At 59.8% G+C, this 27115-nt stretch overlaps 1 protein-coding gene across 6 annotated transcripts in view; it reads left to right on the forward strand.

The window, feature by feature from the left end:
* The window catches only part of R3HCC1L (R3H domain and coiled-coil containing 1 like), a 60288-nt gene that overhangs the window by 30998 nt on the left and 2175 nt on the right, over positions 1-27115 (forward strand). For 5 of the 6 annotated variants that reach the window (XM_073354648.1, XM_073354651.1, XM_073354652.2 and 2 more), the window contains 5 exons: positions 688-3044; positions 23933-24108; positions 24491-24561; positions 25219-25314; positions 25877-26017. In XM_073354648.1, coding sequence (XP_073210749.1) covers positions 702-3044; positions 23933-24108; positions 24491-24561; positions 25219-25314; positions 25877-26017 — 2827 coding nt within the window. In that variant the 5' untranslated portion in view covers positions 688-701. Of the gene's footprint in view, positions 1-687; positions 3045-23932; positions 24109-24470; positions 24562-25218; positions 25315-25876; positions 26018-27115 lie in introns of those variants that run through there. The other variant, XM_073354653.2, reaches the window with a different exon arrangement.

The following is a 27115-nucleotide window of genomic DNA, read 5'->3' on the forward strand; positions in this document are numbered from 1 at the left end:
TCTGAGATCGCTCAAGGCGGTAGAGCGGTTGGAGGCCGGAGGAGAAGTGGGGGTAACGTAGCGCAGGAGGGAGCCTTGGTGCTGGTGCTGTGCAGCGAGGGCAGGCAGGGAGCAGGGCTGTGGCCGGAAAGGCCCAGCGAGCTGCTGTCCTCCAGGACAGAGGATCTTTTGCGTGGTTATGCCCCTTGGGGCACGGTCCTGTCTGCGGGGCTGTAACTGGCTTGCCCTTGCTGCAAGCTCAGCAGCAGGACCTAGCTATGGGGCTGCCCCACTGGATCCTGTGGGCCGGGCTGCCTGGGAGGGGAGGGATAGTTTGTCGGAGGCCCTGGAGCCCCTGGGGTTAGAGTGAGCCGTGTAGAGACCTGTCTTGTAGGGTTGCAGTGCAACTCACTCCAATTCAGCCTGGCCAGCCCCATGGTGAGGGACGGGCGGCAGGGCCCTGCCCCTGGGACAGGAGCTGCTGCTGCAGGGCGAGTGCAGGGCAGGCTGTCTCTCCAGCCCCCTCCCCAGGGCCCCTTTGGTCTCCATGGCAATGGGTTGGAAGGGAGGGGGCCTTAGTTTTGGATTTTGTCCCAGGCCCCCAACAGCCTGTGCGGCTCGGCCCCGGGGGGTCCCGTCGGCTCGGCCCCGGGGGGTCCCGTCGCATTGCTGCCTTGGCAATGATTTAATGCTTTCTCTCCCTGGCAGGTGGAGGTGTCACCATGCAGCAGGAGGGGGAGAAGAGCCGGGTCCGGCCCAGGAAGCCTGACATGGCCCTCTACGTGCCCAAAGCGCGACGGGAGATGGCAGCCCAAGGAGCAGGCCCTGCCAGTGGTGCATGGACCATGGGGAGCCGGAGGGAGGAGGAAAACCGCCGTGTGCTGCAGAAGGAGGGTGCCAAAGGCAGCTGCGAGAGGCAGAGCCCCAGCACTGGAGCCCATGAGCCCGTGGCCAGAGAGGGGAGGAGGTCGGAGGGGAAAACAAGGAAGCGCGTACCCCTGGGGGACAGGAAACGGGGCAGCGCCCCAGGGCAGTCCCAAGGAGCCTCTGCTGAGGGCTGGGATCAGCGTCGCACACGCCACCAAAACCATCTGGCCCCAGAGGAGCAGCCGTGTGTGCGGCTGGAAACAAACCTCCACAGTGAACAGCCCAGCCCTCAGGAGCCCCGCCTGGATCAGGCTCCCGCTCGGCCAGGGGGCAGTGAGGAGCAGGTGCCCAGCCAGCCAGGGCTCCGGGAGCTAAGCCCAAGGTGCTGGGATTCAAGGACAGGTACTGGGCCTTGTTCCTATCTCTTGGTGGAAACATCTAGTCCCCTGCTCGTGCCGCCACGTGGAGGGGAGCAGCAGGCACAGAAGCAGAGGCTTGGGGGCTCACTGGCCCGGCGAGGCCCTTCCTCTCAGCCTAGGAATGAGAGCAGGGATGAAATATCAGAGCAGGCAGCGGGGAGCACAGGTGGCGCATCTGAATGTGCAGGCAAGAGCATCCCAGCTCCGAGCGGGGAGAGCGCAGGAAGCGCGTGCGAGCTCAGAGGGGAGGGTGCCGCAGATCCGAGCAGGGAGAGTGCAGGAAGCGCGTGCGAGCTCAGAGGGGAGGGTGCCGCAGATCCGAGCAGGGAGAGCGCAGGAAACGCGTGCGAGCTTACAGAGGAGGGTGCCGCAGATCCGAGCGGGGAGAGCGCAGGAAACGCGTGCGAGCTCAGAGGGGAGGGTGCCGCAGATCCGAGCGGGGAGAGCGCAGGAAGCGCGTGCGAGCTCAGAGGGGAGGGTGCCGCAGATCCGAGCGGGGAGAGCGCAGGAAGCGCGTGCGAGCTCAGAGGGGAGGGTGCCGCAGATCCGAGCGGGGAGAGCGCAGGAAGCGCGTGCGAGCTTACAGGGGAGGGTGTCACAGATCCGAGCGGGGAGTGTGCCGCAGATCCAAGCCGGGAGAGCGCAGGAAACGCATGCAAGCTTACAGGGGAGGGTGCCACTGATCCGAGCGGGGAGAGCGCAGGAAACATGTGCGAGCTCAGAGGGGAGGGTGCCACAGATCAGAATGGGGAGGGCGCAGGAAACGTGGCCGAGCTTACAGGGGAGGGTGCCACAGATCTGAGCAGGGAGAGCGCAGGAAGCATGTGCGAGCTTACAGGGGAGGGTGCCACAGATCAGAGTGGGGAGAGTGCAGGAAGCATGTGCGATCTTACAGGGGAGGGTGCCACAGATCTGAGCAGGGAGAGCGCAGGAAGCGTGTGCGAGCTTACAGGGGAGGGTGCCGCAGATTCAAGCGGGGAGAGCGCAGGAAGCGCGTGCGAGCTTACAGGGGAGGGTGCCGCAGATTCAAGCGGGGAGAGCGCAGGAAGCGCGTGCGAGCTTACAGGGGAGGGTGCCGCAGATTCAAGCGGGGAGAGCGCAGGAAGCGCGTGCGAGCTTACAGGGGAGGGTGCCGCAGATTCAAGCGGGGAGAGCGCAGGAAGCGCGTGCGAGCTTACAGGGGAGGGTGCCGCAGATCAGCCGTGCGGGAGGGCAGGCAGCGTGTCTGACAGCGAGGGGGGGAGCACTGCTGTCTGTCCAGAGCAGGGGTGTGGGCAGGAAGGAGGCATGCCTGAGCGTGCCAGGGCGAGAGCGCACAGCAGAGCCCATAGGACAGACTCTGGCGCTGGGGCCCTCCCGGAGCGTGTGGACAAGGCCAGAGGCAGCGCACCGCTGTGTGGGGAGGAAATGCCCTGCGACTCAGGCCCCAGTGCACTGGGGGACACCGAGCACTCGCCAGCTCATGGGAGCAGGGAGCACAGCCGGTCTCCGGAGATCCCGGGCAGCTGCTCGGCAGGGAGCCTGGCTGAGGAGCTGGACTGTCCAGGCGGGGTGGCGAGGCCATTACATGGCTTGCGAGCTGATGGAGAGCCTGGGACGGAAAGGGAGGATGATGGTGGTGTGATCGAAGGCGGCATGTCCTGCTGGGACAGCAACACCGAAGGGCCTGAGCAGTCCAGTGCCGGAGCCCGGAGCGACAGCAGTGCTGCGGCAGAGGGGAGCTGGGACTCGCTGTTTAACGCCGATGGAGACTGCCTGGACCAGCGCCTGCTGGAAGAGGTATGTTCTGTCGGCTGGGCTCAGGCCGGGCCAAAGGGGCTGACCCCACCCGCCAGCTGCCCTCACTGCCCGTGCTTGCGTGTACGGGGTGGGGAACAGCTCCCGACGCGTCCGGTCAGGCTGCTTTGGCGCTGCAGGAGTGGTCTGTACCCCAGCCCAGGCCTCAGATGGTACCATAGACCATGCTGTGAGCCCTGTTCCCTGCAGCCCCTGTGCACCTGTGGTCTTGTCCTCGTGCGTGGTGGTGATAAATGTCACCCCGATGGATCAGCACTTCGCTAGGCAGGGTGTAGCTAGCCTGTGGAACGCACGGCCTCTGGCTTCACTGCTGGCACGAGTGGCTGGGGGATTAGGAAAGGGTTCGATGTTCTTGTGGCTGAGGAGAACATCCAGAGTTACAGGGGAAAATGGAAGGGCCCAAACCTGTCTGATGCAGGGCCAGAGCCACCCACTCCCTGCCAGAGGCTGGAGAGAAACCTGCCTCTGCAGTGTCTGGGCCTGGTCACTGGGAGATGGGCCTGACTGGCTGTCCTTGGGTCACCCTGAGTGTGGGGGAAGGGAGGGAAATGCTTTTCAGTTATAGTACCTACAGTGTGCCCGGAAAAGGCCACGTGCTGCACCTGTGCCCTCGTGACACAGACTTGTAAGAAAGAAACAGGCTGAGACACATGGCTTCCCACTGAAAGAGCACCGTGAAGTTTCAGGGAAACGACAGCTTCTTAATCAGTTGTGGTTCATTACCATATCTTCCCGCAAGCACAGGGCTAAATTTACTGCAATGAGCTGGTTAGCACTAGGAAGCAGTTTTCCTGTTGACTGAGGAGGAAAGTTCAGCTTTCGCTGTGAAGCTGGAAATCCATTATTACATTTTCAAGCGATAGTTTGAAACCGGTAATCTGCAGAATGACATTAATGTCCCTAAAGTAACAAACAGGCCTAATCTTGTTCAAATGAATGTCCAGCCTGGTTCCCAAGTACCGTCTGAGCGTGTCATTCTAGTGTCTATGAAGAGCTGAAATTAACTAAACAGCTTCATTACCGAGGGGTTAGCTAATAAACCCTCCAAACCGTGGGATAACATCAGCTGTTACAGCTCCGCAGAGAGCATCGGTGGGAAGCAGTTTCAGATTTAACACAGTTTAATTCATGTGCGTATCTGTGCCGAAGTAAAACCCCTCTCAGGACTGCAGTGCTTGGCAGGCCAGCCCCAGCCCTGAGGGAGGCACTTGTGACTCCTCCCAAAGATGTGGGCTAAATTCAGGGGGTTGGGAATGGGGATACAAGCTAAACGTCTGGGGTCAGTGGAACTCACGTGCTGCGGGGTGGCTTTTCAGCCATGTGTAACTTGCCCGCACTGGTGGGGGATGTTCACAAGCATGTGTAGCCGTCACCCTTGCTTCCTTACACTCTGCTCTTAGTGGCTGGTCTTGCCAGAGCCCCATTGGCCCCTTGGTTTGTCCCCAGAGCAAGTCCCACTGCTTTGCCACTGTGACGAAGCGGGACGGTTCTTAATGGTTGCTCTGAATAGTGTGGGGGTGCCTCAGTTTCCCCTAGGCAGTTCTTAAGTATCTAGGGGGTGGGGTAAGGGTGTATGATCACTGCAGAGCTCTAGAGGGCAGGTGTGTGCAGGGGTCTGGACACAGAGAATGGCCGACACCCTGTTTCCTGGCCACTGATGGCCTGGGCCCTCCCCCCCTGCAAGGTGAGAGCTAAAGGGTTGGAGAACAAAGGAATCCGGTGACCTCCTGGCCCGGGAAAGGAACAAAGCCCAGAGGAGGAGGGGCTGGAGGGAGTTTCAGTTTGGGGCTGGCTGAGACATGGAGTGAAGGGCAGACGTGGTTGTCTGGCTCACTGCTCCCCAAAATGGACCCAGCTGAGGGGTCCTGTTCTCTGCACCTACAAGCTCTGTTTTAGACCATGTTGCTGTCGTCTAATAAACCTCTGTTTTACTGGCTGGCTGAGAGTCCCGTCTGAATGTGGAGTTGGGGGGCAGGACCCTCTGGCTTCCCCAGGAAGCCTGGGCGGAGTCGCTGTGGGAAGTGCACGGAGGGGCAGAGGACGCTGAAGGCTCGGAGGTCACACCCAGGAAGGTGGAAGCTGTGTGAGCTGTGTGTCCTGAAGACAGGCTGCTCCCAGAAAGGAGACTTCCCCAGAGTCCTGACTGGCTTCGCAGGGTGCAGTTCCAGAGCTTCGCCCGGGGACTCCGTGACAGCCACTTACGCCACTGTTCATGTCTCCATGGAACTTGTTCTGGCCATTTTATACAGAGAAGAGAATCTAATCTGGGCTAGGAAAGACCTTGGTGCTGCTGAAGAAGCAGACATCTGTGAATTGCAGCACACCTGATGTCTGCCTGATGTACCATGAGTGGGGGTGACACAGATGCAGGACTGTGTGCCCACCGGAACCAGAGACTGCATTGCAGTGTGTTTGTGCAAGGGGCGGAGTTAAGGTGAAGCAAGAGTTCAGCTTAACCTCTGCATTCCCTAGCTCTGCCACCCTGGCATTGCTGCTGCATGGTAACGGGAAGCATCTGGAACTTCCTTCTGCTGTTTAAAATAAAGAACAAACTTAGAAATCAGAAAATAATCTGCCTGCGTGTACGGGCAGGGCTGCACACAGTGGTCATGTCGCTTGGCCTTTATCAGCCTGCGGCCAGTCCAGTTAGAGCCATGCAGGCCCCTGTTGTGGGTTTGGTTACCCTGTTGTAAGGGTGCTGGTATCTGAAGTGGATTCCCATCAATATACAAACTACGCTATCCCAGTCCGAGCACCTTCCTAGCAATATTCTGATTATTATTCATCTACATTAGTGTAGTGCCTAGGAGCCCGGCCACAGACTGGGACCCTGCTCTGCTAGGCGCTGCACAGACAGAACAAAGATGGTGCCTTCCCCGGCAAGCATCCAGTCGAGTATGATACAAGTCAGCAGCTGGAGACAGACAGGTGAGGGCGTCCAGGGAGCAATGAGACAGGATTGGGCGGGGCATTCAGCACGCCCTATCCTTGTTAAGTATTTTGTAGGCTTCATGGCAAAGGAGGGTTGTGAGAGACTTTGTGGACATGCACAGGGAGCCCCTCCCAAGCAAGGGGCAGCTTGGGAGAAACACAGAGGTGCTTGTTTGAAAATGTAACCAGTGGGCGATGGGGCTCGTCGCAGGCAGGAGTCAGCCTGTGATGCTACCAGTGCAGAATCACTGCCCGGCCGACAGCTAAATCAGCACCTGGAGGGTGTGGGCTCGGGGGAGGGACGGCCAGCCAGGGCAAAGCGCCAGCAGCCGTGAGTACAGAGCTTGCAGTGCGCTGTCTCCTGAGGGTTGTGCTCACCCCAGCAGTCAGGCCTGCGGGTGGGTGGGAGGTAGGTTGTGTGTGGCGGGGGCGGATGTGTCTGGGTGGGGCTGGGGGAGGTGTCGCTGTAATGTGAGGGTGCACAGGTACTGTGTGGGTCTGGGGTGCGGGGGAGATGAAACTGTCCCCGGGTTGCTGGAGTCAAAATCTCTGTGGCTTGGTCCAGGGTTGCTGGGTGGCTGCGGAGCAGCAGGGAGGGTCTCTGGCAGAGCCGTTAGCTGCAGCCCTGTGGAGATGGACCAGTGGGGACCTGGGTGTGCTGCTCTCTGCGTTCCCATTGTCCGCGGGGGCAGTCAGCACAGCAATGTGGGTTTAGCCTTTTCTGCAAACGTTCCCCCCTTGGTCCCAGGATGGCATCCCACAATGCCCTGTGCTGGGACGTCCCTGAGAGCGGCTGGGCAGCGTTTGCAGGGACTCTGGGGTTTCCCCAAGCCATGCGGAGGTGGCGTTGCAGGGCAGGATGGAAACAGAGCACCTTAAAGATTTGGAAGCCCCTCATGCTTTGCTGAAGAGCCTGTTAGTGGGGACACCTGGGCTTCCTCTGTTATCAGGCCCCTTTGCCTGCGGGAGAGGGGCGGCTGTGCAGTGAGGAGTGTGGATGTTGTGGCTAAGATGTCCTTAAGGTTCCATCCTATTTACAGTGATGATTCAGCCTTTTTCTTTTTTATGCAAGACACACACGTGTCTGCCCCCAGATTTCCAGCACAACTTCTCAGGGCAGCGCTAACTTCATCAGTTTTCTGGGCTCTCAAAAATTCACATTCTTCAGGTGACGGCCCCTAGCTGTGCTGCACGCATGGGGTAGGCGTGTGCACCAGGCACCTGAGTCTGGGATTTTTTGCAAGCCGTATCTGTTGGCCGCACATAGAAGATCAGGGCTGGAAGGGACCCCAGGAGGTCATCTAGTCCAACCCCCTGCTCAAAGCAGGACCAACCCCAACTAAATCATCCCAGCCAGGGCTTTGTCAAGCCGGGCCTTAAAAACCTCTAAGGAAGGAGATTCCACCCCCTCCCTAGGTAACCCATTCCAGCGCTTCACCACCCTCAGCTCTCCTCATGCTCCAAACCAAGGGCATAAAAGATGGTGCCCCCCTGGGGTCTGAAGCCTGTTCCTCAGACTCGTCATTCTCTATAAGCTGAGCAATCAGCTACTTCTTAGTGAGCCTCCTGATGCTCAGCCCTCTCTCCCTGCAGAGATGTGCCAGGTCGCTCTTATGGAGCTGGTTATAGACCATTTCCAGGCTGGTTTCTTTCAATACCCTCATTCTTTCGCTGGCAGCCACTTGCTGCCAAGCGCCTGCGCTTGCAGGCCACCGTCTACAGGGGGCGTCCGCGAACCATCCTCTGTTACCAGGTTGTCACGGACTCACCGATCGTGCCCACTCTTGGCCCCATGTGGTCCATGGCGGGTGCCCCTTTCAGTGAGACAGCCCTTCTCCCGGGGGTCCACTCTCTGTCGGGGTTAAGCCCCTCCACCTCCTGGAGCCACACCTCTCTGAGCCTTAGCACGCCTGCCTTTCTCTCGCCGTGGGCCCCTCAGGGAGTCCACTTGCTCTGGACCCACGGGGCCTTCACCCCCCGAAGGGGACTATGCAACCCTGTTCTCTAGACAGGAGTGACTCTCAGCCAGCATAAAACAGGAGGTTTATTGAGCATTGAACACAACACGGGAAACTCGCATGATCTCAGGCCTGGCCTCCCTCAGCACAGCACATTCAAATCTCCCCTGTATCCAGGGGGGCTCTGCCTGCTCCCTCCCTCCAGCCCAGAGCCCCCCTGCTTCCCAGCTGGGCATCTGATGTCACCGGCCCCAAGCCCCCCTCTGTCCATTGTCTTCTGTCCAGGTAAACAGGTGTGATGTTATTGACATAATCTGGTATCGTATAGATCATCATTGCAACCAAGGTCCTGTAGTGGCACCAAATCTTATATAAAGGGGGTCAAATGAGGTGTCTAAGACAAGGTTATGGTTTGCTGGTTATGATTATGCTGTCTATATGTGTGTATCATTTTTGTAGTTGAAGTTATGAATATTGGCTCTATACTGTCTGTAGTTCAAACTTGTGCTATGCTTTGACGAAGTGGGACTGTTCTTAATGTTTCCTCTGAATACTGTGGGGGTGCCTCAGTTTCCCCTAGGCAGTTCTTAAGTATCTAGGTGGTGGGATAAGGGTGTATGATCATTGCAGAGCCCTAGAGGGCAGGTGTGTGCAGGGGACTGGACACAGAGAATGGCCGACACCCTGTTTCCTGGCAACTGATGGCCTGGGCCCTTCCCCTCTGCAAGGTGAGAGCTAAAGGGCTGGAGAACAAAGGGATCCGGTGCCCTCCTGGCCCGGGAAAGGGACAAAGCCCAGCGGAGGAGCGGCTGGAGAGAGTTTCGGTTTTGGGTCTGGCTGGGGACATGGAGTGAAGGGCAGACATGGTTGTCTGGCTCACTTCCCCCCAAAACGGACCCAGCTGAGGGGTCCTGTTCTCTGCACCTACAAGCTCTGTGTTAGACCATGTTCCTGCCGTCTAATAAACCTTCTGTTTTACTGGCTGGCTGAGAGTCCCGTCTGACTGCGGAGTTGGGGGACAGGACCCTCTGGCTTCCCCAGGACCCCGCCTGAGCGGACTGGCCGTGGGAAGCGCACGGAGGGGCAGAGGATGCTGAATGCTCCAAGGTCAGACCCAGGATGGTGGAAGCTGTGTGAGCTGTGTGTCCTGCAGACAGGCTGCTCCCAGAAAGGAGACTTCCCCAGAGTCCTGCCTGGCTTCATAGGGAGCAGTTCCAGAGCATTGCCCGGGGACTCTGTGACATATGCTTTTGGGTGACACCCCAGATAAGTTGGTGTCAGCTCTCCCTAGCCTGCTTGATGGCTCATTAAGGACCATCAGCTACATAACTGACCCATTGAGAGAAGGCAGACACCCCTTGTGACTCAGCAAGGTGTGCAGGGACCTGCCTATGGACAGAACTCTGAGGTTTTTTCAGGCCATGGGATGGACAGCTTGTCTTTGGGACAAAGAAAGCAGAGACCACATGGCAAGAGACTATAAAAACCTGCTGCAGCTCCTCCATTTTGTCTTCAGTCCTGCTTCTGAGCTCTGGAGGGACTTTTCTACCCTGAAGTTTTGAACCAAGGACTGAAGGACCCACCCCAGCTGGGGATGTTCTCCAGAGACTTGATTTGAACCTGCAGCTTATTCCATCGCTGCTAAAAGCCTGAACCAAGAACTTTGTCGTTACTGTGTGTCATTGATTCCATTTAACCACTTCTAGCTCTCATCTATATTTATTTCCTTTTATGAATAAACCTTTAGATTTTAGATTCTAAAGGATTGGCAACAGCGTGATTGGGTAAGATCTGATTTGTATATTGACCTGGGTCTGGGGCTTGGTCCTTTGGGATCGAGAGAACCTTTTTTCTTTTACTGGGGTATTGGTTTTCATAACCATCTGTCCCCATAATGAGTGGCACTGGTGGTGATACTGGGAAACTGGAGTGTCTAAGAGGATTGCTTGTGTGACTTGTGGTTAGCCAGTGGGGTAAAACCAAAGTCCTCTCTGGCTGGCTGGTTTGGTTTGCCTTAGAGATGGAGAAACCCCAGCCTTGGGCTGTAACTGCCCTGCTCTAAGCAATTTGTCCTGAATTGGCACTCTCCTGTTGGGTCCCACCAGAACCAGCATCGTTACACCTGGCCACCTAGTACTGGCCTCGTCAGCATATTTGGCGGGGAGCCAGCCATCTCGTCGTCCTCCCTGGAGGAGCTGGTTACTCCATCGCTCTGACTCGGCCGGACGCAATGCCCAGAGCTCGTGCTCGGGGGCTGCAGAGCTACAGGTTGAGCCAGAGGAAGCCCAGGAGCCCCAGGACAGCTAACTAGGCATTCTGCAGCCTTCCACTCCCAGTGGCGTGGCCTTGGCCATTGTGGGCACACTCCGGTTTCTTCGCTCCCACCCCTACGAGGGCTGAGGAGCTCTGCTTTGCTCTGTCCAAGGGGGAGTTGTTGTTGGTCACCCCCCACTTAGCTCTTTGGTGTCTACAGAGTGGTCCAAGCAATGGCACCCAAAGGCTACTCCCTCTGAGAAGGGACACAAGCTACTCGGCCTTCTAGGGAGAAAGGTCTTCTCTTCCACCTTCCGCCAGTTCAGGGTCTCCACATCAGGTGACCATCCCTCAGGACATCAGTCAGAACTCGCCTTCTCTGCCTTGGTCACGTGGCCTGATGCACACACGTGATGCTGTTCACTGGCCTTCATCTTTGCTGCCTACAAGCCTGGCTTCTCTTCATGCACTCCACGGAGAAGGCAAGAAACACGGCAAGGCAGGTGTTAGACGGTCGTCTGGTGGATTCAGCTGGAATTCCTTTCCTCACCCCAACTCCCAAGACAACCGTTGTTACCGACACCTGCCTCTTGGGTTGGGCTGTTCACACGGACAATTGTGGCATCTCAACCGTACGGGATCCAGGGAATGCATCCATTTACTTGAACTGTGGGTGGTCCATGGAGCCTGCGACACCTTCCTCCCTCTCATCGAGTTCAGCAATGTCAGACGACAGACTGGTATTTTATATAAACGTGCCTGGGGGTGCATAGAGGTAGTTGTCCTCTGGAACTGGTGCATCAGCCATCGCATAGCCGTACCAGCAGCATGTTTACTGGGGTGCAAAACTCCCTAGCGGGCTGCCTGTGCAGACAGTTTTCTGCAAATCACGCATGGGAGATTCACCGTTCAATTCTCGACGATGTCTTCTCCCAGTGGGGACCGCTGGTGTGGGAGCTTTTCACCTCGTGGGAGAGCAGCAAACTTCCATGGTGCTGCTCCAGCGCACCCTTCCGCACCCTGCTGTTACAGATGCAGCCTGCCGAACGCCAGGGCCCGCGCACCCTTCCGCACCCTGCTGTTACAGATGCAGCCTGCCGAATGCCAGGGCCCGCGCACCTTTCCGCACCCTGCTGTTACAGATGCAGCCTGCCGAGAGCCATGGCCCGCGCACCTTTCCGCACCCTGCTGTTACAGATGCAGCCTGCCGAGAGCCATGGCCCGCGCACCCTTCAGCAGCCTTTAACCTTTTGTTACAGGTACAGAAAAGAAGAGAAAACATTGGAGCATTTGAAGTATAGAGGATGAAGTAAGGCTGTCTTTTTATTAACATCCCTTGTTCCCTCCCCCTGCAGCTGCCGAGAGTCTGTGGAAGGAAATCCCCTTGTCTGACAGTCTCCTAGATGGTAATCCTAGAAGTGTAGGGCTGCAAGGGACCTCACTGGGTTGTCTAGTCCAGCCCCCTGCACTGAGGCAGGACTCAGTATTATCTAGCCCAGCAGTTCTCAAACTGTGGGTCAGGACCCCAAAGTGGGTTGCAATCCCACTTTTAATGGGGTCGCCAGGGCTGGCTTAGAATTGCTGGGGCTTGGGGCTGACGCCTGAGCCCCACAGCCCTGAGCGGTGGGGCTCAGGTTACAGGGATGGTGAGGCTCAGGCTTTGCCCCACTCCACGCGGGGTGGTGGGACTTGGGCAGACTCAGACTTCGGTCCCACCTCCTGGGGTCGTGTAGTAGGCTTTGTTGTCAGAAGGGAGTCGCAGTGCGATGAAGTTTGAGAAGCCCTGGTCTAGCCCATCCCTGACAGGTGTGTGTCGAACTGCTCTTAAAAACCTCCAGCAATGGAGATTCCACACCCTGCCTGCGTAGTTTGTTCCAGGGCTTAACCACCCTGACAGGAAGATTTTCCTCATGTCCTAAAGTCCAGCTGTGCTTGGCGGGGGAGCAGTGAGTTTAGCTGGAGCTGTTGCTGCTGTTACAGTCTGATCCTGTTTCCTGACAGACACACACAAGGGGGAAGAAAACGGCAAAGAGAGAAAAATGCAGCTCTGGTCTTGACGTCACTTGCAATCTCAGTGCTAAAAACGCAGGCCCAGCACATGGTCTTATCAGCCCCTCGGAGACTGGCAAACTTGTTCTGGGCATTGCGTGGAGCTGCCTTTCTGGGCAGTGCTGTAAAATACTGTCTGCGTCTTGGCCAGCTCAGCCAGACAATTTTATTAAGAAAAAGAGAAGGAGGACTTGTGGCACCTTAGAGACTAACCAATTTATTTGAGCATAAGCTTTCGTGAGCTACAGCTCACTTCATGTGTATGATAATCAAGGTGGGCCATTTCCAGCACAAATCCAGGGTTTAACAAGAATGTCTGAGGAGGGGCGGGAGGCGGAAAAAACAAGGGGAAATAGGTTACCTTGCATAATGACTTAGCCACTCCCAGTCTCTATTCAAGCCTAAGTTAACTGTATCCAATTTGCAAATGAATTCCAATTCAGCAGTTTCTCGCTGGAGTCTGGATTTGAAGTTTTTCTGTTGTAATATCGCAACTTTCATGTCTGTAATCGCGTGACCAGAGAGATTGAAGTGTTCTCCGACTGGTTTATGAATGTTATAATTCTTGACATCTGATTTGTGTCCATTTATTCTTTTACATAGAGACTGCCCAGTTTGACCAATGTACGTGGCAGAGGGGCATTGCTGGCCCATGATGGCATATATCACATTGGTAGATGTGCAGGTGAATGAGCCTCTGATAGTGTGGCTGATGTGATTAGGCCCTGTGATGGTGTCCCCTGAATAGATATGTGGGCACAGCTGGCAATGGGCTTTGTTTCAAGGATAGGTTCCTGGGTTAGTGGTTCTGTTGTGTGGTGTGTGGTTGCTGGTGAGTATTTGCTTCAGGTTGGGGGGCTGTCTGTAGGCAAGGACTGGCCTGTCTCCCAAGGTTTGTGAGAGTGATGGGTCATCCTTCAGGATAGGTTGTAGATCCTTAATGATGCGTTGGAGGGGTTTTAGTTGGGGGCTGAAGGTGACGGCTAGTGGCGTTCTGTTATTTTCTTTGTTGGGCCTGTCCTGTAGTAGGTGACTTCTGGCTCTATCAATCTGTTTCTTCACTTCCCCAGGTGGGTATTGTAGTTGTAAGAATGCTTGATAAAGATCTTGTAGGTGTTTGTCTCTGTCTGAGGGTTTGGAGTAAATGCAGTTGTATCATAGAGCTTGGCTGTAGACAATGGACCGTGTGGTGTGGTCTGGGTGAAAGCTGGAGGCATGTAGATAGGAATAGCGGTCAGTAGGAAGGAAAGGGCCTGGGGCCAGGGGAGCGGAGGCTGACTGAATCTCACATCCCAGGCAATGGTCGGGATACAGCTGGAACCAGAGGAGCTGGTGATGTCATCTGGGTCCCTGTCTTTGCCCTGGCTGGTCAGGACTCCTGTGAGGCCCCATGGGGTCCCAGGAAAGGGTGGGCGTGACAGCCCCGATAGAGGAGCGTGCTTCTTCCCTTTCTTTCTGTCAGCCAGCATTGCAGTAGCCAGCCTTCCCCCCCCAGGGCTCTGTCAGAGGACCCCAAAATGAGGGTGAGGGGTGAAATAACCCCACCCCTCGATGTTTTGTCCACCAATTTCCGGCACACCCATTTTGCTCCATTGATTCCTAGGCACTTCTCCTGTGTGCCTGGCATGATCTCCCACAGGCCTTGGGCTCCAGCAGAAGGCCACCACATTTGCGGGAGCTCTGGCTGACTTGTGCACCTCCTCTCAACCGCGGTTGTTGCTGTCGGTTATTGTGAGATGTGGTGAGCGTTCGCTCCCGGCTGAGCACACGCTGAAGGTGTGTGTGGGCCCAGCGGTCCCGATGCCCCTGGGCTCCCCGCCGGCCAGCCCGTGGCCCCGAAAGTGCGGCCGTGGGGCCGGGCCATGCTTGGGCTCTCCTGGGAATTCTTTCAGCCCCCACCGTGGGACCGCGGTGGAGAACAGGCCGCCCTGGGGGTGTGGGGCTGGAGTCCTGCTTGGGGCAGCCCCACCCATGCCCCTGATAGCACTCACCTGCCAGGTTTGCCCAGCAGCTAGTGTCCTGAAGCCCCACCATGTGGGGATGGATGGCGGCTGAGCTCTGCCCTGGGTTGGGGGTGCAGCTCTGGCTCTAGCCTGCCCTCTTGGTGCCGTGTCGCTGGCTGGCACTAGCTGGTGAGCCAGGGGAAGGGCAGCTCAGTCACTCCAGCCCTGACTGAGCAGCTGCCCAAGGAGCAGGGCAGGGAGCCCTTGCAGTGGGGTAGGCCTCCCGCATTCCTAGCAGGCATTGCCAGGAGCAAGCAGGTAGGTTCAGGCAGAAGGGCTGCAGCTGGCAGCGTCTGGCCACCTGGGCTGGAGAGCTCGCAGAGCGCTGCCCTGACCTGTGCCGTTAGGCCTGGAAGCAGCCGCTTGGCAGCCCATCTCTGTCATCCCTCTTCCCCCTCCCCTGCACTCAGTGGTTCGTGAAGGTCAGGGCTGGCAGGGGCTAAGCAGCTGGAGCAGTTTGCACTCCATGGTGTCTGATCATCGGAGTTACCCGAGTGCTCTGCTTCCTGGAGCATCTCCGCAGGGCCCGATCCTGCCTGAGCCACGCAGCACAATTCCCACCGATGCCGGGGCAACAGAGGGGCTCAGCCTGCTGGATGAGAGCTCTGAGAGCGCTCCTCGTGAACGCAGGGCTGGCCCGGCCCCACAGTGCTGCTGGCACGCTCTCCGATAGCCGGAGTGTGTCCCACGTGCTTCGCAACTCGGCCGTCCCTTCCGCCAGCCCCCTCGCTCCCTCCTTACTGGCAAAGGGTCTGAATTAATACTGCGCAGTGACTGAGCTGCCTGGGGTTTACAGCCTCGAGCCTGGCAGCCCGCTGCGTCCTGCTACGGCTGCCTGGGGATCGGGCAGGGACTGGGGCTGGGCAGAGCTGCCGGAACTAGGGGGGGCTGCTGCACCCCCTGGCTTGACGTGGTTTCTGTCATATCCAGGGTTTACAGTTTGCTTCAACGGCTCTCAGCACCCCCCCTACAAATAGTCCCAGCACCTCTAGGTTATAGACGCCCCCTGCACGGTACCTGCCCTCCGCACTCAGGCCCTGCGCGATGGGCCAGGAAGGGAGGCAGTGAGTCACGCTAACAAATGGCTGCTTTGTTTGCGCGGGAGCCGGCCTGACTGGAGCAGTAAATCCGCTGGTTGGCCGAGGGAGCGGCTCTGCCCGGGACTCAGCACTGCTGCGGGGCCTGTGACAGCGAGAACGGCCCCGTCCAGTCTACCAGGGGATGCGTTAGGCGCTCAGTGACCGGGTGCCAAGGGTAACGCAGCCGCACAGCAGCTGGTGGTGGCTGACCCCTGGCAGCGCGGGAGGAGCAGCTCCTGGGCTGCAGTACGGCTAGGTGTGCCAGGCCAGTGGCTCTGCTGCGAGGGGGGGTTTCCTCTGTCCCCTGGGCATGTCGAAGGTGCTCACCGCCGTGGGATCCAAGTGTCCTTGGATGGGATGTAAAACAGAGCTCCAGGCAGCCTGGTGCTATTAGAGATTGTGACAAAGTGGGACTGTTCTTAATGTTTCCTCTGAATACTGTAGGGGTGTGACGATGTGACTCAGCAGGGAGGGGGGAGTGTTGACCTGGGAATGTGCCCTGGGGATGGGAGACCTGAGAGCCTGTCACCTGAGCCAGGAGGGGGAGGGGGAGGTAACACCTCTGCCCAGGAATGTGGACGGAGGCTGCAGCAGGGAACCTGCTGGGTGGGTTTAGTTTCAGTTTGGGGCTGGGTGGAGGAACACAGGGAACCCCAGGGCTGGGGTCTAAGCTCCCTGCTCCCCCAGAAGGACGTGATTGAGGGGTCCTGGTTGTACCCACAAGCTCTGTTTTTGGACTGTGTTCCTGTTGTCCAATAAACCTTCTGTTTTACTGGCTGGCTGAGAGTCTCAGTGGATCCCAGGAAGAGGGGTGCAGGGCCTGGACTCCCCCACACTCCGTGACAACTGGTGGCAGCGGTGGGATCTACTGCACCCCGTGAACGGCGCTTCCTGCAGTAAGTGACTGGGGAGCAGTAAAACGAAGGGGAATTGACGGGGACCAGGCGTGCTGAAGATTCAGAGAGAGACGGTTTCGGGGGGCGGTTAACCCCTGGGAATGTGTGACCAGAGAGAAAGACTTTTGCAGTAACAGGGTCCCCCGGGGGATTGCAGCGAGCGGTCCCAGGGGCGGAGGAATCTGCAGCTCGACCCTGGCAAAGAGGTGGTGACCTCGAGAAGGACTGGCACACGAGGGGCTTTTCCTGGAAACCGTGGGAAGCTGCCCGGCCTGCGAGGGGCCAGCAGGGAGATGTACGCTAAACGCCTGAAGAGCGACCTGGTGGAGCTGTGCAGGCAGAGGGGGCTGCACATCGGGAGGTCCACCAAGGAACAGCTGATTGCCCAGCTGGAGGAGAGGGATCGCTTGGATGACCCGATCCCTGTCCCTGAGGGAAGCCGCCCGGCAGACGCAGCGTGGGCCCTGGGGCCTGACCGGGCTGGGAGGGGTCAGACTGCTGCTGAGGGCATCCCGAGACCCTTCCTACCTATGTCCGGGGGAGGGGTTGGGGGAAGCCCGGCGAATACCGAGGGCACCCTGACCCCGGCACCCAGCAGGGGATCCTCCCGGCGGAGCTCCCCATCCCTGGAGCGGAGGCGGCTGGAATGGGAGAGGGAGATGAAAATGAGGGAGCTGGAGGATCATGAAAAACAACGTCAACATGAGCAGGAGGAGAAGGAGAAACAACGTCAACATGAGCGTCAGGAGAAGGAGAAACAAAGACAGCATGAACTGGAGCTGGCCAGGCTGAGGAGCAGTGGGGCCCCGGCTGCGGCTGCGGTGAGTGCGGGGGGACCCAAGACTGCAAGGAGCTTTGATAAGTGCTTCCTGGCCCAGCGGAAGGAGGGGGAGGACATAGATAGCTTCCTGACGGCCTTTGAGAATGCCTGTGAGCTGCACAGGGTTGACCCCGCAGACAGGCTCCAGTTCCTCACCCCCTTACTGGACCCCAAAGCCGTGGAGGTGTACAGCCGAATGACAGGGGCGGAGGCAGGGGACTATGAACTGTTCAAGCAGGCCCTGCTCCGTGAGTTTGGGCTGACCCCCGAGATGTACCGGAGAAGGTTCCGGAGTCAGCGTAAAACGCCTGAGGTCACCTACCTACAACTGGCCAACCGGATGCAGGGGTATGCCCGCAAGTGGACAGCTGGGGCCCGAGCTAAAGAGGACCTGCTGGACCTAATCGTACTGGAGCAACTGTATGAACAGTGCCCGTCCGACCTGAGGCTGTGGCTGGTGGACAAAAAGCTCGAGAACCCCCAGCACGCAGGGCAGCTGGCCGACGAGTTTGTGAACAGTCGGTCAGGGGGTAGCCGGGAGGAGTCCCAAAAGAACAGGCCCCCCCTGATGCAGAGAGAGAGTCACCAGGGGGCCTCCCAGCGGGGAAATAGGGAGAACCCCCTCCCACGGGGAACGCCTGGCGTCGGGCCCCTCCGACCCGCTCGAGGGGACCAACGTGACCTGAGCTGCTATCACTGTGGCCAGAGAGGCCACGTACGGTCCCAGTGCCCCGGGCTCAGGGACAAACTGAGCAGACCCAACCTACCCAGGGTTAACTGGGTAGGGACCCAGCTGGACGAGGGGCAGACGACCCAGGAAAGGGGGCCTACCAGTTTACCACCTGCCCCGGAGGGAAGAGTACCCCAGGCCAGCTCCACCAGAGGGCTGGAGGCTCTGGACTCAGGGTGCTCAGTTTACAGGGTGGGCGCGGGGCTGTCCCTCCGGAGAGAGTGCCTTGTTCCCCTGGAGGTGGATGGGAGGAAGGTCAATGGATACTGGGATACGGGCGCGGAGGTGACACTGGCCCGGCCCGAGGTGGTGGCCCCAGATCGGGTGGTGCCCAACACCTATCTGACCCTGACAGGGGTGGGCGGGACCCCATTTAAGGTGCCCGTGGCAAGGGTACACCTGAAATGGGGGGCCAAGGAGGGCCCCAAGGATGTGGGGGTACACCACCATTTGCCCACTGAAGTTTTGATGGGGGGAGACCTAGAGGACTGGCCAAGCAAGCCCCAGGCCGCCCTGGTTGTGACACGTAGCCGGAGCCGGCGAGGGGCACTGCGCCCTGACCTCGGGGAGGGTATCACACCGGAGGCGCAGGACCCTACCCTGGTGGGGAGGGAGGGCCGAGGGGCACGGCTCAGAGAGGCGGAGGCCTCGGACCTGGCCAGCGAGAGGGAACCGGGCCCCATCCCTTCCCCAGCCGCTGAGTTCCAGGCCGAGTTGAGGAAAGATCCCTCCTTGCGGAAGCTCAGGGACCTGGCCGACCTCAGTGTGGGACGGACCATGAGGAGAGGCTGCCAGGAGAGGTTCCTGTGGGAGAAGGGGTTCCTGTACCGAGAATGGGCTCCCACAAGGGAAGTAGAGTCCTGTGGGATCAGGAGGCAGCTGGTGGTCCCCCAGAAGTATCGCTGCAGGCTCCTGTACCTGGCCCATGACATCCCCCTCGCAGGGCACCAGGGAATCCGGCGCACCCGGCAGAGGTTGCTACAGAACTTTTACTGGCCCGGGGTCTTTACCACGGTCCGGCAGTATTGCCGATCCTGTGACCCCTGTCAGAGGGTGGGGAAGGCCCGGGACAAGGGGAAAGCGGCTTTGAGACCTTTGCCCATCATAGAGGAGCCTTTCCAGAAGGTGGCCATGGACATCGTGGGGCCTCTCAGCAAGACGACCCGGTCGGGGAAGAAATACATTCTGGTGGTGGTAGATTTTGCCACCCGCTACCCCGAGGCAGTGCCCTTAGCTTCCATTGAAGCAGACACCGTGGCCGATGCGCTCCTGACCATTTTCAGCCGAGTGGGGTTCCCCAAGGAAGTCTTGACAGACCAAGGCTCCAACTTCATGTCGGCCCTGCTCCGGTGCTTGTGGGAGAAATGTGGGGTCCGGCACGACTGGGCCTCAGCTTATCACCCCCAGTCCAATGGGCTGGTGGAGAGGTTTAACGGGACGCTAAAGATGATGCTGAAAACCTTTATGAACCAGCACCCGCAGGATTGGGACAAGTACTTACCTCACCTGCTGTTCGCGTACAGGGAGGTGCCCCAGGAGTCGACCGGATTTTCGCCTTTCGAACTGTTATATGGCAGGAGGGTGAGGGGCCCCCTGGACCTGATGAGAGACGAGTGGGAGGGGAAGGCCACTCCCGATGGAGAGTCAGTGGTGGAGTATGTCCTGATCTTCCGAGAGAGACTGGCTGAACTCATGGGCCTGGCCAGGGAGAATCTGGCCAGAGCCCAGAGGAAGCAGAAGGTCTGGTATGACCGCACGGCACGGGCCCGTGCCTACGCCACCGGGGATCAGGTGATGGTTCTCATCCCAGTGAGAAAGAACAAACTACAGGCCGCCTGGGAGGGCCCTTTCAAGGTCGTCAAGCAGCTCAATGAGGTAAACTATGTGGTGGAGCTGTCAAACCGGGTGCACCACCGCCGGGTGTACCATGTGAATATGATGAAGCCATATTATGCCAGGGGGAATGTGGTGTTGGCCGTGTGTGGACAGTGGGAAGAGCAGGGAGATGACCCTTTAGTAGATCTATTCCCTGGGACCAGAGCTGGTTTCCCCCTGGAAACAATTCCCCTCTCGGATCAGCTAACCCCTGCCCAGCAAGCTGAGGTCAGGGAGGTGCTGCATCCGTACCGACAGCTGTTTTCCAACCAGCCTGGACGCACTAATCTGACTGTCCACCGGGTGCAGACAGGGTTGCACCCGCCGATAAGATGCTCCCCCTTCCGAGTCACAGGGAAAACTGCTCAGGACCTGGAAAGAGAGGTCCGGGACATGCTGGCTTTGGGGGTGATCCAGCCATCTGCCAGCCCTTGGGCCTCGCCGGTGGTGCTGGTCCCCAAAAAGGACGGGTCGGTCCGGTTCTGTGTGGACTATCGGAAGCTCAATGCCATCACTGTATCTGATGCCTACCCCATGCCCAGGCCGGACGAGCTCCTAGACAAGCTGGGAGGAGCTCAGTACCTTACCACCATGGACCTTACAAAGGGCTACTGGCAAGTGCTGCTGGATGCAGATGCCCGACTGAAATCGGCCTTTATCACCCCTCTGGGGCTCTATGAGTTCCTGACCCTGCCTTTCGGCCTCAAGGGAGCACCGGCCACCTTCCAGCGCCTGGTGGACCAGCTCCTGAGGGGGATGGAGAGTTTTGCCGTGGCGTATATTGATGACATCTGTGTCTTTAGCCAGACCTGGGAGGACCACGTGTCCCAGGTTAGACAAGTGCTGGACCGACTCCAGGGGGCTGGGCTGACTGTAAAAGCGGAGAAGTGCAAGGTGGGGATGGCTGAAGTATCTTACCTGGGCCATCGGGTGGGGAGCGGCCGCCTAAAGCCGGAACCAGCCAAGGTGGAGGTGATCAGAGACTGGCCCGCTCCCCACACCAAAAAGCAGGTCCAAGCCTTTATTGGGATGGCAGGATACTACCGAAGATTTGTGCCCCACTTTAGCGCCATCGCCACCCCCATCACGGAGCTATGCAAGAAGGGGAAGCCAGACAAGGTGGTCTGGACCGAACAGTGCCAGGTGGCTTTCCGGGCGCTGAAGAAGGCTCTGGTCAGTGGCCCAGTTCTGGCAAACCCAGACTTTGACAAGCCCTTTGTGGTGTTCACCGACGCCTCAGACACGGGACTGGGGGCGGTGTTAATGCAGGAGGATGAAAAGGGGGAGAGACACCCCATCGTGTACCTGAGCAAGAAGTTGCTACCCCGGGAGCAACACTACGCGGCCATCGAGAAGGAGTGCCTGGCCATGGTGTGGGCCCTCAAGAAACTAGAACCCTATCTCTTCGGGCGGCACTTCACCGTCTACACCGACCACTCTCCCCTGACCTGGCTGCACCAGATGAAAGGAGCCAACGCCAAACTCCTGAGATGGAGCCTGCTCCTGCAGGATTACGACATGGACGTGGTCCACGTGAAGGGAAGTGCCAACCTGATAGCGGATGCGCTGTCCCGGAGAGGGGGCCCCGAACTTCCCCAGGTCACTGGTCAGCGTGACCCCGCTCAGTTCAGTCTCAAAGGGGGGAGAGATGTGACGATGTGACTCAGCAGGGAGGGGGGAGTGTTGACCTGGGAATGTGCCCTGGGGATGGGAGACCTGAGAGCCTGTCACCTGAGCCAGGAGGGGGAGGGGGAGGTAACACCTCTGCCCAGGAATGTGGACGGAGGCTGCAGCAGGGAACCTGCTGGGAGGGTTTAGTTTCAGTTTGGGGCTGGGTGGAGGGACACAGGGAACCCCAGGGCTGGGGTCTAAGCTCCCTGCTCCCCCAGAAGGACGTGATTGAGGGGTCCTGGTTGTACCCACAAGCTCTGTTTTTGGACTGTGTTCCTGTTGTCCAATAAACCTTCTGTTTTACTGGCTGGCTGAGAGTCTCAGTGGATCCCAGGAAGAGGGGTGTAGGGCCTGGACTCCCCCACACTCCGTGACAAGGGGTGCCTCAGTTTCCCCCGTGCATTTCTTAAATCTCTCGATGGTGGGATTAAGGGAGTGTAACTGATGGCCTGGCCCTTCCCCCCTGCAAGGTGAGAGCGAAAGGGTTGGAGAACAAAGGAATCCGGTGACCTCCTGGCCCAGGAAAGGGACAAAGCCCAGAGGAGGAGGGCCTGGAGGGGGAGTCAGTTTGGGGTTGGCTGGGGACGAGGAGTGAAGGGCAGACGGGGTTGTCTGGCTCATGGCCCCCCAAAATGGACCCGACTGAGGGGTCCTGTTCTCTCTACCTACAAGCTCTGTTTTAGACCATGTTCCTGTCGTCTAATAAACCTCCTGTTTTACTGGCTGGCTGAGAGTCACGTCTGACTGCGGAGTTGGGGTGCAGGACCCTCTGGCTTCCCCAGGACCCCACCTGAGCGGACTTGCTGGGGGAAGCGCACGGAGGGGCAGAGGATGCTGAATGCTCCGAGGGCAGACCCAGGAAGGTGGAAGCTGTGTGAGCTGTGTGTCCTGCAGACAGGCTGCCCCCAGAGAGGAGACTTCCCCAGAGTCCTGCCTGGCTTCGTAGGGAGCAGCTCCAGAGCATCGCGCAGAGACTCGGTGACAGAGATCCCTGGGCCCTGCTCTAGAGCCAGACATGACCCCAGCATCCTGGCTGCATCCTGTGCTGGAAATGCGCTTTGCCCCTCTGAGATCCTCTGGGGCTGGGCTGGACCCAGGGTTCCGCTGGTGGGCATAGCACAGCAGGGAGAGCATGAGACAGATCGCTGCCCCTGGCGTCATCACTGGGTCTCAGCACGTGGCTGTAACCGCTGGCAGCGCTGGGCGTCCCTGGGCCTGTCCTGCAGTGCCTGGCGATGCTGGGTCTCGGCACGTGGCTGTGACCGCTGGCAGCGCTGGGCGTCCCTGGGGCTGTCCTGCAGTGCCCGGCGACGCCCCGGGGGGCTGGTTCAGGGTGGGACAGGATCCCCCATGCAGTGCGTTGCGGTTACCTCTGTGGGGCTGGGAACTGCTGTGCCCGTGCGATGTGGAAGCATGAGCTGCTGTTGTTACTAGGACTCTGTGCCGGCCTGTCTCTCTGCGGGGTCCCAGGAGACTCTGTAGATAAGAGCCTTTCAGTGCCTTCTGTGTCCCTGTGCCCAGCGGACACATTGGCTGCTGGGTGGGAATGTGCCTTGCTCTGGAGAACCGGGGGAGCCCAGGGCAGAGCCTGGACTGGGTGAAAGGTTTGCCACCCAGGTCTGTTCGCTGTCTCTCGGGCAGAGGCGCAGGCTGGCATAGGACCCACTTGAGGGGGACCGCCGTAATGTGGGAAGGGGCAGCCTGGCTTCCTCATGCAAGTGGAGTGCAGTCCCCAGGCTCTGACTCCATCCCATCAGTCAGCCCCAGCTTTGATCCATGTTGCAGATGATACTCTGGCTCCGGCTCCAGCAGCTGTGCCCCGGGGCCTCTCCCCTGCTCCAAAGCTGCAGGTGCCCCAGGCCCTGCCTGTGCCCTGCTGCCCCTCCCAGGACCCAGGGGTGACACCTAGCCTATGAGCGCCATGTCAGGGGCTGGTTAGTGTGTCCGGCCCTTGGTCCAGATCCCTTGGAGAGTCGCTGGGACCGCTCCATCTCCAGTGCTCATGCGGCAGCTTGCAGTGCCCAGTGTGGCCCTTTGCCTGCCTGGTGCAGGCCCGGGGAGGTCCAGCCGGGGCACTGGGGTTGAGCTGGGCGTGTGGTGTGCTGGCCTTGTTTTGGGGAGGTGCCATGTGACTGTCCCTGTGTGGGGCAGCGTGCCCTGGCAGGAGCAGTGAGCATGACCAGCATGTGAAGGGTTCCCAGGGAGCCAGCAGCCAATGCACCAGCCGTGGCTGTGCCCTGCCCCCTGTCTCGGGACCCCAGTGGCACAGCAAAGCCAAGGGAGGTTAGTAATGGGAGAGGCCCAGCTGCAGCGTGGAGGCCCGATCGATAGTTCCCTGCGTCCCCAGGGCTGTTAATCCATCTCCCGGGCTGATGGCCGGCATGCGGGCCCAGGAGCTCACCCCATTTATCAGCCTGCTTGCTCTCTCCACACAGAGACTGCAGCCAGCCAGGCTGCCAAGCTGCAGAGTGTGCAATGGGGCAAGTTCCTGAATGGAGCAGCCAGTCCTGCGAGCCGTCACACTGAACCGGGCTGTTGGGTAGGGCGGGGGGTGCCCAGCCTGGGCACCAGGGGGTAGCTCACAGCCCCATGTATGTCCCCACAGCTGTTGGGCGGTGAAAAGCCCAGGAGCAGCCTGCAGGAGCCCCGCTTCGACTACTCCGGCTGGCAGCCTGCTGAGCTGGACCTCAGTGACTCGGAGCTGCCCCATGTCATCGAGATCTACGACTTCCCGCAGGACTTCGGCACCGCTGACCTGCTGCACATCTTCTGCAGCTACCAGTGAGTCCCCCCGGCCCAGGCAGAGAACACCGCCCCCAGAGCCCTGCACGGTCGCTCTGCGCCAGAGGCCAGGAATCTTGTCCCCGACCCTCCCCCCAGCAGCGCCCAGCTCTGCAAGCTCCTTTGCCAGATTTGCACGCCCCCGAGATGGCCACAGGGCTCTGGATCGAGGCCTTCCCCAGCCAGTTCCCGCTCCTGCCCGCTGAGCCTCTGGGCTCTGCCTGTCCTCCCTCCCGAAATGGCGCTGCAGAAAGTGCTCCAGCCTTGTCTAGCCCCTCCCCAGGGTCCCTGTCCTTGGCGGCCCCGGTGCCCCCTGTCCTTCGCCCCCACGGTGCTGATGCCATCGATGCCTCATATTTCAGCTGCTCGCTCTCCCTGGCAGGAAAAAAGGCTTTGACATCAAATGGGTGGACGACACGCACGCACTGGGCATCTTCTCCAGCCCCATTGCAGGTACGTGCACCTCCAGAGCTGGGGCGGGTGCAGCTGTGAGGCTCCTGGGTAAAGTCCTGCCCATTGCTGGTGCCCAGGCTGGAGTCTCTGCTGAAGGAGCAGCCTGGGTGAGATGGGCAGTGCTGTGTCCACCCGCTCGCCCCCAGGGTGCTAGGCACTGGGCTCCGTGTGCTGGCCACAGGGCTGGCTGACCTGCCTGGGCTCCTGCTGGGATGGGCAGGGCTGTGGATCAGCGACTGGCAGACAGCCAAGCGATGCTGTTAGTCGAGGCTGGCCGCTGAGACTGCCAGCTGTGGCTGCTGGGGTGTTCTTGGGTGTGCCCTCCCCCCACCTGGCACAGCCTGGGGCTGGTTTCGTTGCTCTGCTGTTGCCTGTGGGGCGTGGGGAGGCTGGGTCCAGGTGCCCCGGCACTGGTCTCCGGGTGGGCATGGGCTGCTCGGGCATGGGCATGGCACAGAAATGGGACCTTGCCCGGCGTGCTCCTTTTCCCTTACCGCAAGGGCAGGCTGGGCACGGCACTGCTGAGCCTGGGGGCCAAGGAGCTGGGAGAGCCCTGTTGGTCCCTGTTCTCAGGGCTTGCCCGGCAGGCTCCCCGGCTCTTGGTGCAGCTCCCTTGGGGGTCCCTCCCTGACTCTGGCCCCCGCCCTCTTCCCGCAGCGCGCGACGCCCTGAGCAGCAGGCACGTGATGGTGAAGACCCGGCCCCTGGCGCAAGGCACAAGAGCAGCCAAAGCCAAAGCCAGGGCTTGTGCTGGTGAGTGCGGAGGGGGGCAACCTCCCCATCCCAGCTGCTGGGCTCCAGGAGTGGAGTCATCACATGGGAATGCTGCTGCAAGGGTCTGGGGCCGTGCAGCACCCGGATCGCGGCTCAACTGGCCCACGGGCAGGGCAGTGTTGGAGCCAGGAGAGAGCTGTACCTCCCCCGTGCTGTGCTCAGAGTGCCCTGCAGGGTCAGGGTGCGTGGGACTGGCCATGGATGCCAGCGTCTGGTTCGGTCTGCCGTGATCCCCTGGGAACAGGTGGCTGCTTGCTCCAGGCCCGGTGCTAAGTGGCCTGGCACAGGGAGGACAGCTGCCTGCATGGCCCAGAGCAGGGAGGTGCCCACGGGGCGGGGACCGGACAGGGAGCAGGGCTAGGACTCATCTGGCCCCAGTGCAGCCAGCCGCATGGGGGAGCCCACTGCAGACAGGGCCTTGGCGTCTGGCAGCGATCACAGTGTGGGGCGGGTTAGCGCTCCCCACAGCCAGGCCTGGGACACGCGTCCCTGCTAGCTCCGTGCTGCAGTCCCTGGGGTGATGGCTATCTCCTCTCTCCAGACTTCCTGCAGCCAGCGAAAGAGCGTCCGGAGACGTCTGCGGCCCTGGCCCGGAGGCTGGTGATCGGAGCCCTCGGAGTGCGGAGCAACCAGAGCCGAGCCGAGCGCGAGGCCGAGCGCAAGAAGCTGCAGGAGGCCCGAGGTTGGCTCCTAGCTGCTGCTTTCCTGCTGCTTTCCTTCATCCCTGCAGCCTGGGCTGTTCGGCTTGCAGGCGCTGGGGGTGTCACGTCGGGGCAGTGGGGGCATGCAGGGGTTTCTCAGCCATCTGCTGCCCGCTGCCCGATTGCTGCTGCTGGCTGTTCAGGGAGAGCCTGGCCCAGGCCTCGCTGTCTGCTTGTGGAGAGCCGTCAGGCTGGCTGGCTGCACCTGCAGCCACGCTGGGATCTGTGCTTGCGTGGGAGAACCCGGGGGGCTGCAGGCGCTGCGGGAAGCAGTGCTGATGTTCAGTGCTCTTCACTAGGGGGCGGCTGAGCCCTGACCCTGGGCCTTGCCCCCAATTCGGGCCCTATCCCAGGCATTCTGGCCAAATTCCCTCTGTGGAAAGTAAATCCCCCTGCCGTTTGTGGGGGGGGGTTAGGCATTCGCCCCAGCCCACCCCAGAGGCGGCTGCAGCTTCGTGGGTGGGGAAGTGCGGGCGGAGCGGCTGGTGAAAGGCTGTGGCACGGTGGTGCTGGGCAGCGTTGGTTAGATGCCAGTTTGTGCTACGCCCTGGCCCTTGGCCGCTCTGGGAGTTGGGCAAGCAGTGAGACCGGGCAGCGGAGCCCCACGACCAGCCCCTGCGCTTCAGCTCCATGCCCACCTCGTTCCTGGCACAGCTTGGTGCTGCCAGGACATGGGCCAGGCTTTGGGCAAATGCTGCCCACATGGCCAGTCCGGGCACTCCTTCCCTCCCCACACGGGGATGCAGGGTTGGTGGGGAAGCCATTCCCCCAGCTCACTGGCCAAGCTGCCTGGCTCCTAGCCCCGCCGGGGGCCGCTCTGTGCTGCTTCACAGACCAGAGCACGGTGGGGCAGGAACAAATCCTGGGTCCTGCCTCGTGTAACCCCAGCAGGCCCCACACTTGCATTTGGTGAGTCCCTGGGGCTGGTGGCTCCCGCAGATTGTCCAGTGGCTCCTGGCCCTGCCCGCCCAGGGCTGCACACTCCTGCCCCCGTCCTGGCTTAGCCTGCTCCACCAGCCCTCCTCCCACGTCAGCACTGCCCGGCCTGGCTCCTTTCTGCCCTGCCCCATCTGTCGCTG

This window comes from Lepidochelys kempii, chromosome 7 (assembly GCF_965140285.1).
Source record: "Lepidochelys kempii isolate rLepKem1 chromosome 7, rLepKem1.hap1, whole genome shotgun sequence".
NCBI classification, from domain to species: Eukaryota; Metazoa; Chordata; order Testudines; family Cheloniidae; genus Lepidochelys; species Lepidochelys kempii.